General features: G+C 40.4%; 1 protein-coding gene and 1 pseudogene across 12 annotated transcripts in view; one reads left to right on the top strand and one right to left on the bottom strand.

Moving 5' to 3' along the window:
- Positions 1-13,745, bottom strand: part of Ubr4 (ubiquitin protein ligase E3 component n-recognin 4) — a 128,183-nt gene that overhangs the window by 46,479 nt on the left and 67,959 nt on the right. For 7 of the 12 annotated variants that reach the window (XM_048816232.1, XM_048816222.1, XM_048816225.1 and 4 more), the window contains 7 exons: positions 13,441-13,596; positions 12,455-12,629; positions 5,291-5,387; positions 4,461-4,568; positions 3,895-4,011; positions 2,733-2,942; positions 1,317-1,466 (listed from right to left, as the gene is read on the bottom strand). In XM_048816232.1, the coding sequence (XP_048672189.1) occupies positions 1,317-1,466; positions 2,733-2,942; positions 3,895-4,011; positions 4,461-4,568; positions 5,291-5,387; positions 12,455-12,629; positions 13,441-13,596 (1,013 nt within the window). The remainder of the gene's footprint in view (positions 1-1,316; positions 1,467-2,732; positions 2,943-3,894; positions 4,012-4,460; positions 4,569-5,290; positions 5,388-12,454; positions 12,630-13,440; positions 13,597-13,745) is intronic. The other 5 variants (XM_048816223.1, XM_048816230.1, XM_048816231.1 and 2 more) reach the window with 2 other exon arrangements.
- Positions 7,596-8,705, top strand: LOC107141419 (annotated as a pseudogene).

The raw sequence follows: 13,745 nt of genomic DNA, 5'->3' as shown, positions 1-13,745 counted from the left end.
TTGATGGGGCACAGTGGCACATGCCTATAATCTCAGTGCCTCAGGAGGCTGAGGCAGGAAGACTCAGAGTTCAAAGCCAGGCTTAGCAACTTAGGAAGGTCCTAAGCAACTTAGCAAGCTCTGTCTCAAAATAAAAAATAAAAGGGGCAGGGGATGGGACTCTGTGGTTAAGCACCCCTGGGTTTAATACCTGGTATCAAAAAAAAACCAAAACAAAATAAACATGTATTTTTGGTCCAGCTGGTTAAATGTATAGATATGTGGATAAACCAAGGGCCAACTGTATTTCCTTTCAGCCATGTCAGCCTCTGATGAACTTAAGCATCCCTCCAAGGGACCAGGAGAAAGAAAAGCACAGAAAGAAATGATTTAAAAGGAAAAAAAAGAATCACAATATTAATTTTTCTCTTCCTTCCTCAAGTACTTGAGATATTTTGCAAGGAAGCTGGCAGTTTCACGCTGCCCATAAATACCTAGAAGGAAAAAAGCATTCTGAATCACTTTTCCAGGTAAAAGAGCTAGGAAAGAGGCTGAGGTGGTGCAGCTACACAACTCAAAATGGGCATCTGAGATTCTTCTTCCCAGAGTTGATATCAGGTTTGCCATCTGGTTAAGCTTCCGTCTCTGTAGTTCAACCCCACCCACCTTACTCCACTGTGGTGCCCAGGTCTGAATCACATCACCTGTGCTGCCCCTTTGCCAGTCAGCTCCCTCCAAGGTTCTACCAATGGGAAGCACTGGAGGGAAAGGCGGCAAGGGGCTAACTCCTCTGCAGTCCTACCGACAGCCTCAGCTCTAAACAGCAGCTCCCTGAATCTTCACGCCACATCCCCTCAGAGCTCAGAGGGTACCAGCAGCAGTACCCAGTCCTCAAAGAGCTGCTGCTCAGATCTATGGGCTTCTCTTCTTCATTCCAGGGCTGCTGGTAGCTATCTGTATTACCATAGTGTCCCATTTATGTCTTTTTTGGTTCTCACATAGGCATTTAACCAAGACCCTACACTGAAATCTCTAAAGATAACTAGAGTGCTTCTTGTTTCTCTGACAGAGCCTGAATGAGTGAAGCTACTCATCACTGTCCATGTGAGGGAAGTTAAACATATACAATCAAAAACTAGTGCTGATGGCTTGCTGGGATACGCAGCTTCCACAGTCTGGCTAAATGGCAGGTTCCAGAGGGGCCAGATCATGACCTAAATGAATGGGAAGCTCCACTAGAAAAACACTGGTTGAGGGTTAGGAAGAAAACAGGCCAACAAGGTGACAGCGGGAGTGTCTGCTTCTAGACTGGCACACTGCTCGGGACCTTCACTCACCTCCGAAAGAAAGTAGAACCACGAGTGATCAAAGACAGGAGGTGGGATTCGAGAATTGGTGTCAGCAATCTTTTTGATTTGGTACGGAAGCCTTAGTACCATCTCTGTGAGAAGTTGAGTATAGGCCTCAAACACGTCAGCAGCATGGCCCTAGGAGAACATGAACATGAGAACCAGTGCTTGCCACTTTTCCACGGCCACGATCAGGAAAGGGCTAGGATTGCTCTCTAGGCATTCTACATGCTGGTTGGTAAAGGGCACTTTTCAAAGCTACAACCATTATTGATAGACAAGTTAGTTCACAAACTCAGAAAGCCCTGGGACAACTTTAATACAAAGTTACAGTGGCGACACCTCAAAGCTCTTCGATGGCCTGGCATTTCGTTCTGTGGATTGAGACACTGCATCAAGTGTACTCAGCTTACACAAAAGTTAGAGCTGGATTGGCAAAATTTTGAAAAAACAAAAAGGAACAGTTAAAGATTTTCTCTCTCTCTACAAGAGATGTGTCACATTCCCTAGAACCAAAACTTTCTATTATAACATCAAATACTTCAATAAACCAAGCAGGCCAGAATCACTCAGTCAAGCTTCCTGGGTTCGTATCACACAAACAGGCAGAGGTACTGAGAGATTTGAGGATGACAGGAATAATAGCTATCTTACAAACTGTGCAGTCCCAAAGGAAGGATCTTACAGAAGTCTGAGAGTACAATATGTCCCATATTCAATCCCCAGTTTCTTACTGGCTCTATACTACGCACTGGAGATAAAACCTGATAGCAGAAAAGTTTTCCAAGGATCCAATGCTTAAGGTGGGTGCTGGAGTAGGACTAGGAATTCACTAAATGGAAGAAGAAATGATCACAGGAAAAGAATTTCAGAAGGCACAACACGCACAAAATCAACATGCCACATTTAGGGAAACACAAAACCTGGCAGGGCTGCCTGCAGGGTGTCCTGTAGGTGATAAAGCTAGAGAATTAAGGAGGTGGCTAGATCCACAATGGACTTTTTGACCTAGGTTAGAACACCCGGTGGGAACTCTTCTTGGACTCTTCCATCAGAAAGCCCATGGTAACTAGCATGTTCAAGAGCTTCTTATGACAGGACAGCAGAGGGCCATCTGACATATACCAGGACATGACCCACCAGGTTGGCACTACCCTGTACACATTTCATCTTTCTCTAAGGAGCTTCATGTGGAATGAGATGACTGATTTCATTTAGTTCCTCTGATTCCTATAGGCAGGAATCAGAATGCCAGGAGTGAGGAAGCAGTCATTTACTAAATTCTGCTGAGATTAAACAGCACCAGGGAACCTGGTTCCCTCTTGCAGCAGCTCATTCTAAACTCACTGAGAGTACAAAGCAGAGTGCTTAGGAGGAGAGCTGGGAGTGCTCCTTGGACCTCACCTTCACATACTGGCGGAGAAAGAACGGGCTCATATCTGGTGGGGAAGAAGTCGTATGTGGTTTCAGCAACTGGCTAGTAGCCACGGGCTCCTCATCATTCTGTTGGCTCTTCCAATACTCCAGCAGTGACTTGAGCACATGCAGGCAATAGTCCACAGCCCCTGAGCTCAGCAGGGCTGCTGCTGTGGCACTGGAGATGAGGGAAGATGACTGGAAGGGAGAAAATACACATAGAGAAAGCAAGAATGTCTTGTAAAAACTGTATAAACCAACTGAGTGCTAAGGAGTAGGAAACGCACTCTCCACAGTCTTAAAATCAGCTGCTAAGGAAGTGAGCTCATTAGTCTCTTGCAGTAAAAGTGTCCCAACTAGCTCAAAGATTTCCCCCAACTCTTTGGAACAACCACACATAAGAGAAAATGAATACAGGTGCTCAGCCTATCCTCTCTACACACGTGCCAGAGGCCAGGGAGGTGAGGACTAGAATAACCAATCCTCCTGGAGTAAGAGGAAACAACCTCCTGGTTTTCTTTTTCCTTGGGCAACAAGGAAAGAGAGAACTTTCCATACAAGTTCTTATCACAGCAACCTCACCCTCCCAGTAGGGGTGCTTCCATAGAGCCAGTTTCCAAAGAAGACGGGGGTGAGTGATCACATGCATAAAAAAGTAGGAGAAAAGCTACTGTAAATAAGACCATTAGGAGAGCCTTGCAAATCCCAGCAAACCCCACAGCCCGTAAGCTCATTAAGATTGGATGCAGTTCAGCCTCAATTTCTACCTTCTCCGCTTTGTGCTAATCTCCTTTCACCACACACACTTTGCTTTCTTTCTGCTTTATTACCATACCTTATAGCAACAGACACTAGGGGAATCCTCTTAGCCACTCTGTGCCTTGCAGAACAGGCCCTTGCTTTTCAATAATAGAACTTCCAAACCCTTTAACCCCTCCATTGGAGGAATTGTTGGCAAACACCAGAGCTTGGAAGGGATTCTGAAAAAGGTGGAGGTTCTGTTCTTGAAGAGGTAATAACTTAGACTCTTACTCCCCTCAGGTAACAATAACCTTATTCTAAAGGAGGAGTATCACTTCTGCCCTCAGCATGCACCAACTGGACAATCCTCTTACCTTTCTCCAAATTCATAAGCTAAAAGCAAAAATACCTCACATATAGATGACTTGGATCCGGATTTGGTGCGAGACATGAAGACACTAAGGAGTCGCATCACTACCAGGTGGACTTCATTCAGGGGACTGCGCTCATTCTTCTTGGAGACATCCTGCAGGGAGAAGTAGAAGCCCAGAAGCCTGCACTTACTTACAGCTTGAGGTAGCCTCTGAATAAAAGTCCCTTATCCCATCAGCCCTAGTCTTTCTTGGGTGGAATCACAGAAAAACCAAGCTCCAGGGTCCCAGAGGGATCAAAAACCTGCTACACTCAGAAAGCTACAGTAAGATGCAAATACCTAATTAGATGTTTTCATCTCAATGAGCTACAAAAGGTTCATGAGGGTGGGAACTTTGTCTGGTTCATCATTTGTGCTCAATATACTAAAGTATGCCTGGGCTAGTATAAGCCCTGAACCCACAGAGTCAATCAATAGAATGGGAGCTGTCAGTGAATGGTCACCCTCAGAAGCCAAGTGAAGCTCCTCCAGAGGAATGAGAACCAGAGGAAGGATCTTAGTCAATTTCTGCTTCTTACTTGGTATGCTGCTCCAATTTTTACCTTTTTATCCATGCCTAGTTCAGCAATAAGCTGAGAGAGTAGGTTGTCCAGGGCACCCTTGTCTTTCTCATCTTCTCCATCCAGATCTGTAGTGAGCATTAGAATGACCTAGAAAGCAAAGAGAAAGAAAACATGAAAGCCAATTTCCTAAGGAACAGTTACTCTAAATATAGGCATCTCTAAAGAAATCCTAATCCTACTTCCTGTTGACCATAACTGTAATGCACTGAAGCGTTTCCACATTCCAAGTTTTCTAAAGTTTAAGTGTCCAGAGTCGTTAAGAGTCATATTTTTGGGGCTGGGGCTGGGGCTCAGTGGTAGAGCACTTGCCTGGCGCATGTAAGGCACTGGGTTCAATCCTCAGCACCACATAAAAATAAATAAATAAAATAAAGGTATTGTGTCCATCTACAACTATATATATATATATAAGGTTTTGAAAATGTGAACAAATTAATTGACTAACCTATATTATATCCATCCAAAGATGATTAAAATAAGGCAATGTGCTAAGAATTGTAGAACAATTTGCCTCCAAAGAAGACAGCTAGTGGAAAAATAGCAACCAGACCACATTTTAATACTTAGAGACAACACAGACTAAGAGTCTCAAGAGTAAGCCTCTGCTCCTGGCTCAGTCCAAAACTAGAGTGATAACCTTGGGCATTTTAAAACAATTCTCTAACCCTTAGCCTTCTCATCTAAAAATGAAGGGCTGTGACTTGTTCTCCATCCTCTGTCACCTGTGGCTTTTGGTCCTCTGGAAGACATGTTCTCTGTTTAGGACATTTCCACTGTAATGTAGCAGACCCAGGAGAAGCAAGGGATACCTGCATGTACGGGATGGCCCGGACACCTCCAACATTCCGTAGCTGGGGCAAGGTCTGCAATAATCTCTCCAACAGCATTAGACGTACCATGTGCAGCCTAAAAGAAAAAGAGAAATACAAGAAACAGAAGTTAGCACACAAGAGAACCAGCTGAGGATAGTTCTTTCCTCCTGCCACCAAACAAAAGGAGGAGCATTAAAAAGATGTTAAGAAATAGGAGCTGGGGTGTGGCTTAGCGGTAGAGCAATAGCCTAGCGCGTGCAAGGCCCTTGGTTTGATCCACAGCACCACATAAAAATAAATAAATAAAACAAGGGTATTGTGTCCAACTACAACTAAAAAATATTTAAAAAAAGAAAGAAAAAAAAAAAGAAATGTTAAGAAATACACAGCAACATAGAAGCAGAAATCTCACTCTGTTAAAAGGGAGCAAAACTATTCTAATCTACAACTGATGGTTAAAATATATTTCCCAAGCAAACTATCAGGTTCTAGCCATTCTTAGAACCAAACCTCTGGTGGTACAGTGGCACATTTCTGCAATTCCAGCTACTTGGGGAGTTGAGGCAGAAGGACTGTAAGTTTGAGGACAGTCTGAGCAATTTAGTGAGACCCTATCTCAAAATAAAATTTTAAAAGTTTTAAAAGCTACTGATGTAACTCAGTGGTAGAGTGCTTGCCTAGCATTTGCAAGGGAAGGCCATGGATTCAATTCCCAGTACCAAAACAGCAACAATGAAACAAACAAACAAACAACAAAAAGAACTAAACCTTTAATTATAGGTTTCATGGTTTCCTAACACATGCCTTTAACCTGCCTCCAGGCATTATTTTCTGGAATCTGATGTACAGGCCTGTTGCACCATAACCTGACCTTTTCTTTTTCATGTTTCCTAAGTCCTTAGGAAGGTCAATAACTGCTTTGTTCTCTCTCACATCTTCTTCCATCATTTTCCTAATGTAAAATTCAATGTCAAAACCACTCTCTTACAGACCCAGGAATTTTCTGACGTATTTAGTTGGCTTCTACCTACTATCCTTCTTCATCTATAGATACACAGTTGGCCTTATGTACCAAGTGCCCACCTAGCTAATATTCTGACTCAAGAAAACCAATATGAAAATTTATCATTTAAGGTCCCGCTGACAAGATTGGCAGCCTCACCTAACACATGATCACAGACAGATTAAAAGTATGGTTGCACCCACTTGAATCAAAGTGTGAAATATGATACATCAAGAACTGTGTAATGTTTTGAACAACCAACAATAAAAATTTTAAAAAAAAAACCAAACAGAAAAAAAAAAAGTATGGTTGCTGAATAAATGGATTCACTTTCATAATTAGTAAACTGTCCCTTCATTTCACCTCAAGGACTATTTGTAAGAAATGTGCATGATTTTCTCATGCATTACATATCCTAACAGGTATCCAGAATATTTTCAAAATCATAAATACTTGAATGAAAGCATTGGATCTTAGAACTCAAAGGAATGAGTTAACTGTTCTTCAGAGTACAGTAATATACAACATTCCACACGGGCACCCATGAACAACTTGGGAAGCTATAAGCTGTGTGGGGACTACAGATGAGTAAGAACTGCTCAGAGATGGACAAGGTACCAGTGAGGAAACGTAAGACAACAGCAGGAGTTTAATAGTTTCATAGATAAAACAGATTTGGGGATGGAATCATGTCTTCAGATTTGGAAAAGATACATGTGAACACACAGGTACAAAGGAAAAAGACAAAATGAGTGGAGTCAGATCTCAACCAAGATCATACCATATTACTGACTTTCCAAACAGATGCTATTCTTGAAACTTAACAAGAAAATTAAAACTTGTGCCCCCAAATTGCAATTTTCTTTTCTTTGGTGACCTAAAGTAAAAATTAGTTTTATTCTTTTAAAAAATTCAGTGACCATTTAATTAACTTACTTATGGAAAAAAAAAGAAAGGGAATTGAAAAACACTATAGACTCCCACCACCAATATGGCTAGGTTACCTAAACTGACTCTCCTAAAACCAACTGAAAAATACTAAAAAGATATTATAACATTTTAAAAAAATGATAAGTCTTGGAAAGTTAAGGTGGGAGGGGGTGGGATGGAGAGAAAAGCAAGCCAGGAGGTGCTATGACCGCTTCTAGTAGTTTCCAGGTGCTGCCAGGTGGCTAGGACCAAGAGGTCCTGAGGCTGTGGATGGGGCCGCTTGGGAGTTGGTGGGGGATGTGGTAGGAAAGCCTATGGCCAAGTGGGGTGAGGGCAATCCATGATGGACAGACCCCAGCAACATCAACAACTAGCATTTGACAGAGAGGGATGCTTCTAATTGGTCCACAGAAAAGCTGAAAACACTGTTCCTGGCAGCAAGAATGCAAAACAAGGAAGGCAAGTGTGAGGTGACAGAAGTGAGTAAGCCTGATGGACAGGCATCCATTAACAATCGAAAAGGCAAACTTATCTTCTTTTATGAGTGAAGCATCAAATTAAACTGAACAGGTACCTCCAAGTCAGGAGTTTAGTACAAAGGACATGTGAGGATCTCAAATATGTCTGACGAAAATAGAGTGGATGAAGAGATTAGTGTAAGCCTTAACAAAGATGAGCCTGACACAAATTTCGTGGCCTTAATGAAGGAAGAACAGGTGAAACTTCTAAGAGAAGCAATGGGAATTTACATCAGCACCCTCAAAAAAAACAGAGTTCACCCAGGGCATGATCTTGCAGACAGTGAATGGAGAGTGAGTAGACCCAACAGGGGAGCCAGCACTGAAAACTGAGGCACACAAGACTAACTCTGCTCCTCAAACAAACCCAGGCCAAACCTGGTGGTGTCAAAATCCCCCATTTATAAAAGCAACCTTAGAGAGACCTTCTCCGACATCCCCAGAGGAACTCTATAGAGAGTTAACCACCCAAGGCTGGTTCAGGCCTTTTCCCATGATCCTATAATGTCAGAAGCAGACAAAGGTGAGAAGTTTCACATGGAGATGGCAGTGTCTCTGGGGAATTTTCTGATCCAGTTCCTGAAAAACATATTGCGATGAAGGGAGGTTTAACTCTTGGCCAAAGGGGCACTTTGCTACCATCATGTTGACCTTCATTGACAAGAGTGGAGAGACTGAGCTGTGCATGGAAGGCCGAGGCATCCTTGACCCTGAGGAGGAGAGGACACAGCAGGGCTGGCAGTGGTACTACTCTGAAGGCATTGAACAGACCTCTGGCTATGGAGCACATTGTTTTAGGGCCAGCAGCAGGGGGGCTCCAGCCTGCTGGATACTTCAATCCAGCCCTCTCCTGACTGGGGCTCTTGACTCACAGGATTACACCATCCCAACTGCTAACTTGGGGTCGGGGGTCCTTCCTCTCCACATACACCTTAGTATGTGTATGTTTTCTGCTTGGTGAGGTCACAGAGTAATTTCCCTTTTAAGTGTAGATACACTAAATAAACATAATTTCAAAAACAAAACAAAATAAATGATATCTCAAAAAATTTAAAAGGACTAAAATCATCTAGTATGTTCTCCAACCACACAAAAAAATTAAACTATAAATCAATAACATATAATTAGAAAATTCCCCAAAATATTTAGAAATTTAGTAAATACTTCTTAATATCCCCTGGGCCAAGGACTAAACTACAATAAAATCCAGAAAACAGATTAAACTGAACAGCAATTAAAACATAACATCAAAATATGTGGACTACAGACAAAGCAAGGTTAAGAGGGAATTTTAGAATAAAATATACAGTTTCAAACATGTACTTTGAAAAATTTAAAATTAATAGTTTAAGTTTCCATCTGATGGAGCTAAAAAAAAAAGAATAGAAAATTAAGCAAAAAAGTCACTAAGTAGAAGAAGGAAATAAGAGAGGAATAAATACAACGAAGACAAACAGAAAAAAAACAGTTCCTTATAAGTTGATAACCACTAGCTAGATGACTGTTATAAAAAAAAGAAAAGATACTATAAACCCTAAAGACATCATCATCATAAGGATGATAAAAAATAATTACAAACAACTATATGCCAATAAAATTGGCAACTTAAATAAAATGAACAAATTCCTTATAAAACATAACATGCTAAAATTGATACATGAAGAAATAGAAATAATTCTCTATCACTTAAAAAATGAATCTATAATTTAAAATCTTTCCTTAAAACAAGTCTATATCTAGATGACTTCATTGGTAAATTTTCCAAGAACTTATAGAAAAATAAATATAGCAATCTTATTACACAAACCCTTCCAAAGAAATGAGAAATGGGGAACATGTCCTAACTTATTTTAAAGGAAAATCGCTGTGCTAGACAAAACATTAGCAAATCAAAAATCCCAAAATATAAAGGATAACATCAGAATCTAGTTAAACCAAACCATACGGTTGGTTTAAGAGAAAAATTGATGTAATTTACAACCATTAACAGAATAAAGGAGGAAAAGTGATATAATCAACTCAATAAATACAATAAAAGTTACTGGAAAGTTTCAAAACATCACTAGAGAAAACTGTCTCCTAATAAACTAGGAATGAAATTTCCTTGATTGTATAAGGAATATCTGTTAAAACAAACCCTTGTTGGGTGCAGGCACACACCTGTAATCCCAGGGGCTCAGGAGACTGAGACAGGAGGATCACGAGTTTGAAACCAGTCTCAGCAATGGCGAGGAGCTAAGTAACTCAGTGAGAACCTGTCTCTAAATAAAATACAAAAAATAGGGCTGGGGATGTGGCTCTAACACTACTTATGAAATCTTTGCTAAGCCTGAGTTATGAAAATATTTTGTCTCCTAAAACATAATGTGTTACCTTTTAAATTTACATCTACAGTTCAATTGGTTTGGGGCATAATGTAAGATTAATTTTATTCTGTATGAATTTCCATCTAACCCCCAGTTTTACTGGAAACACCATCCCTCCCCTAATGTCACCTTTGGCATAGATCATATGACCATGTATGTATGGAATCTACATCTGAACTCCAGCCTGTTCTATCGACCTACTTGTTATCCTTACACCAATCACACTGCCTTAATTATCATAGCTTTATAATAAACTATCATTGTTATATTTTCTGATTTTATGGATTTTCTTCAATATTGTCTTGACTAAAATTAGTCCTTTACTTCCAAACAAAAGTCAGTATCAACTTGTCAATTTAACACATACATAACACCAATTGGGATCTGTGACAGGGATTACATGGATCTGAATCTATCTGAAGACAAATGTCATCTTTACAATGAGACTTTCAATCCATAATCATGGTATAGTAAGTATTCCAATTATTTAGGTCTTCATTAATTTGTCATTAGATTTTGCAGTTTTCAGTAATTAAATCTTATCTGTCAAACTTATTCCTACATGTTATTATTTAATGATACTCGAATAAATCTTAACAAATTATACACACAAGGAATGAAAATGAAAAGTGATTATTAAGAGACATGGAAAGAGACTATGATAACTTAACATCTATTTAAATGGATTCCCAAAAAGAAAAATAAAAAGCGAGGCAGAAACAACATCTGATGAGATTAATATATGAGGATTTTCCAAAACTAATAAGATACTAACCCATACATTCAAGATTCCCAGACAACTAAGGAAACAAAGAAAACCATCTTATGTAGTTCAGTGCTATGTAGAGCACTTGCCTACTGTGCAAAAGGCTCTGGGTTCGAGTCCCAGCAGAAAAAAAAAATTCCAGCAATCTCAGAGACCCCATATTATCTGAACACAATAGAATTAACCTAAAAATCACATTAATTTTTTAAAAAAATCAGTAGAAAACCCTTTGAAGAAGTTTTTAAAACCCTCCATTAAAATATCACAGTTAACAGTGTCTGAGACCATCTTCATTCAAAGAGATGTTATAAGTGGCTGACGTTGAAGCAGAAGGGTACAGGAACACAGGAGGTGTTCACAGATGTTCTATTCTGTCTCTAATGCCTGTGTCAGTGATTGTTTTCTTCCTGATAGAAATCATTCAGTTTAAAATGCGGATTCATTGTTTTGGCACTAATGTGATAACTGTTGGTCTCACAATTCAACAAACATTATATCACAAGTATTATTCTTTTGTGGAGGGGAGAGGATACTGGAGATTAAACCCAGAGACATTTTACTACTGAGCTACATCCCCAGGCCCTTTTACTTTTTGAGTCAGGGTCTCACTAAGTTGCTGAGGGGTCTTGCTAAATTGCTAAAGCTGGCCTTGAAGTTGCAATCCTTCTGTTCAGCTTCTTAAGTAGCTGGGATTACAGGTGTGTGCCACTGTGACCAACTATCCCAAGTGTTATTCTTAAATTTTTCTTCCTCCTCTTCTATTTCTCTAGTTACTCTTTGGTTAAATACCAAATCAGTACCAAACACCATCACGTTTTCTTAAGGGGGGTGGATTAGAAACTCACAGATTATCTTGTTTCAAAATATTCTACCATTGGAATTTAGAAATACCAATGCTCTTATTTCTCCTTTACCTTGTATACAAGCTGAATAGAAACTATTTCTGATATAATCTACCTATTAACTTATTGATGAGCCTCAAACAGCGCCTTTTACAAAAAAGGATGCAACATAATGAGTTCATCAGTATTAATGAAACAAAATTTTAATAAGAAAAATTCATGGTTTTATGACAATAATTTTAGACTTATAGGATTTAGGGAGCTTTCAGAAAAAGAGTATTTTCTATTCTCTCTGAAATTGATCTATAGAACTCTAATCGGACAACAGATCTAAGCTGCATATGGGGGCATACAACTGTAATCAAGCTACCTGAGAGGCTAAGGCATGAGAATTAAAAGTTTGAGGCCAGTTTGTGACAACTTATGAAGACCCTGTCTCTAAACAAAAAATAAGGAGTAGAGATGCTGCTCATTATTAGAGCACATTCCTAGAATGCAAAAACCCTGGTGCAATCCCCAGTACTGGGGGGAGAAAAAAAGAAGGAAGGAAGAGAGAGAGGAAGAGAAGGAGGAGGAAGAGGAGACGATGATAGCTCTGGAGCACTTCCTAAGATCTTAATCTGTTTCATGAGTTTATTGTCTTTATATTTCATAAGAAATACACTATTGTCACCATTCCACCTCTGTTTCTGAAATACTCTGATAAAGCTTAAGATGGTGAATGGTCAGTCCTGACCTGTTGCTAGTGTGGACGTCTCCTTCGGCTTCCCCTTCTCCTTCTCCCTCTGAGCCATCTCCTTCCTGGTGCCCAGTGGTGGTGCTGATAGCACCAGTGCTTGAACTGACACTTCCTGGTCCAGCTGGATGTCCCTCAGCTGTGGCATCACCATAGGCACTGCTCCGGCCAGATACTAGAGGAAAATGGTTAAAAAAAAAAAAAAAATTGACTCCAAAGCAGAACGGAATACAATACACTCTGAAGTTAGCAAAGGCTAGGCAATAATTGGTAGCTTTAGATATCATTTTTTTCTATATGAAGCTGAATGAGGACTGAATTCATGATCCTGATCCCACAGCACCATACTAAATCACACTCTCTAGCCACTCAACCTCCTATCGAACCCAAGCTCTACCCACAAAAATGATCTTCATCTCAACAAATTTATCAAATAATTCAGAGAAAACAAACCTGATATGTAAATCTAGAAATTATCAGAGCTACTCTTAATCTCCTCCATAAAAATTTGTCGTCAATTGCTAACTACAGACTCATTTTCAAACAAAAATGGCTTTATCATGCTCCCTGATGCCAGAGTCCCCCATTTATTAGCTAGTGTACTGTGGGGTTGGCTTGCTACATCAATACATCTGATCATTAATAGGATTGCCCAAAAATATGCCCCCCCCCCAGTAATAAAGAGCAAAAACTATAGGCTAATGGGTTTCAAGGTCACAGTTATTTTAATCAAGATGTAGAACTGTGCATGTCACTGCTTTTCTTCCACTAATAAAAACTTACAGATGCCTATAAAATAATTCAATGTTTACTTCACTGAGTGTCAGCAAACTCAACACTTGAAACCTCAGCACTGAGGGTAAATGAACTCCACAAGACTTTCAATGAGTCCCTACAACTTCTCTCTGCTGAAAGCAATTCCAGGCAGGGATTCCTATTTGTCCCCACCCTCTGCCCAGCGAGATCAGGACCCCCAGGCACATTACCACTGTGCTCGCCAGCCACTGAGTCCACGGCACTGCCCCCGCTCTCCGAGCCCACACTACCACCATGGTCAGCAGGAGAGGTCCGCAGGGTAGAACCGTCAGTCGCTGCTGTGCTGCCCTCGTCATCTGAGGCTGGAGCTGAGAGAGTAACAAGAGCTGTTACAAGTAAAAACCCCTCTTCGGGGTGAAAGTATCAAACTACATAGTGCAGAGGACACGATGCAGTTTATGTATCCTGTAGTCAGAGAAAAAAGGGAAAGATTTGCTTTGCTAGTTGACCACTAACAGGAACAAACACTGTACAT

The sequence above is a fragment of the Marmota marmota genome, unplaced genomic scaffold, assembly GCF_001458135.2.
Source record: "Marmota marmota marmota unplaced genomic scaffold, marMar, whole genome shotgun sequence".
Lineage (NCBI taxonomy): Eukaryota > Metazoa > Chordata > Mammalia > Rodentia > Sciuridae > Marmota > Marmota marmota.
The sequence above is the reverse complement of the archived record's forward strand: the minus strand, read 5'-3'. Positions and strand labels throughout refer to the sequence as shown.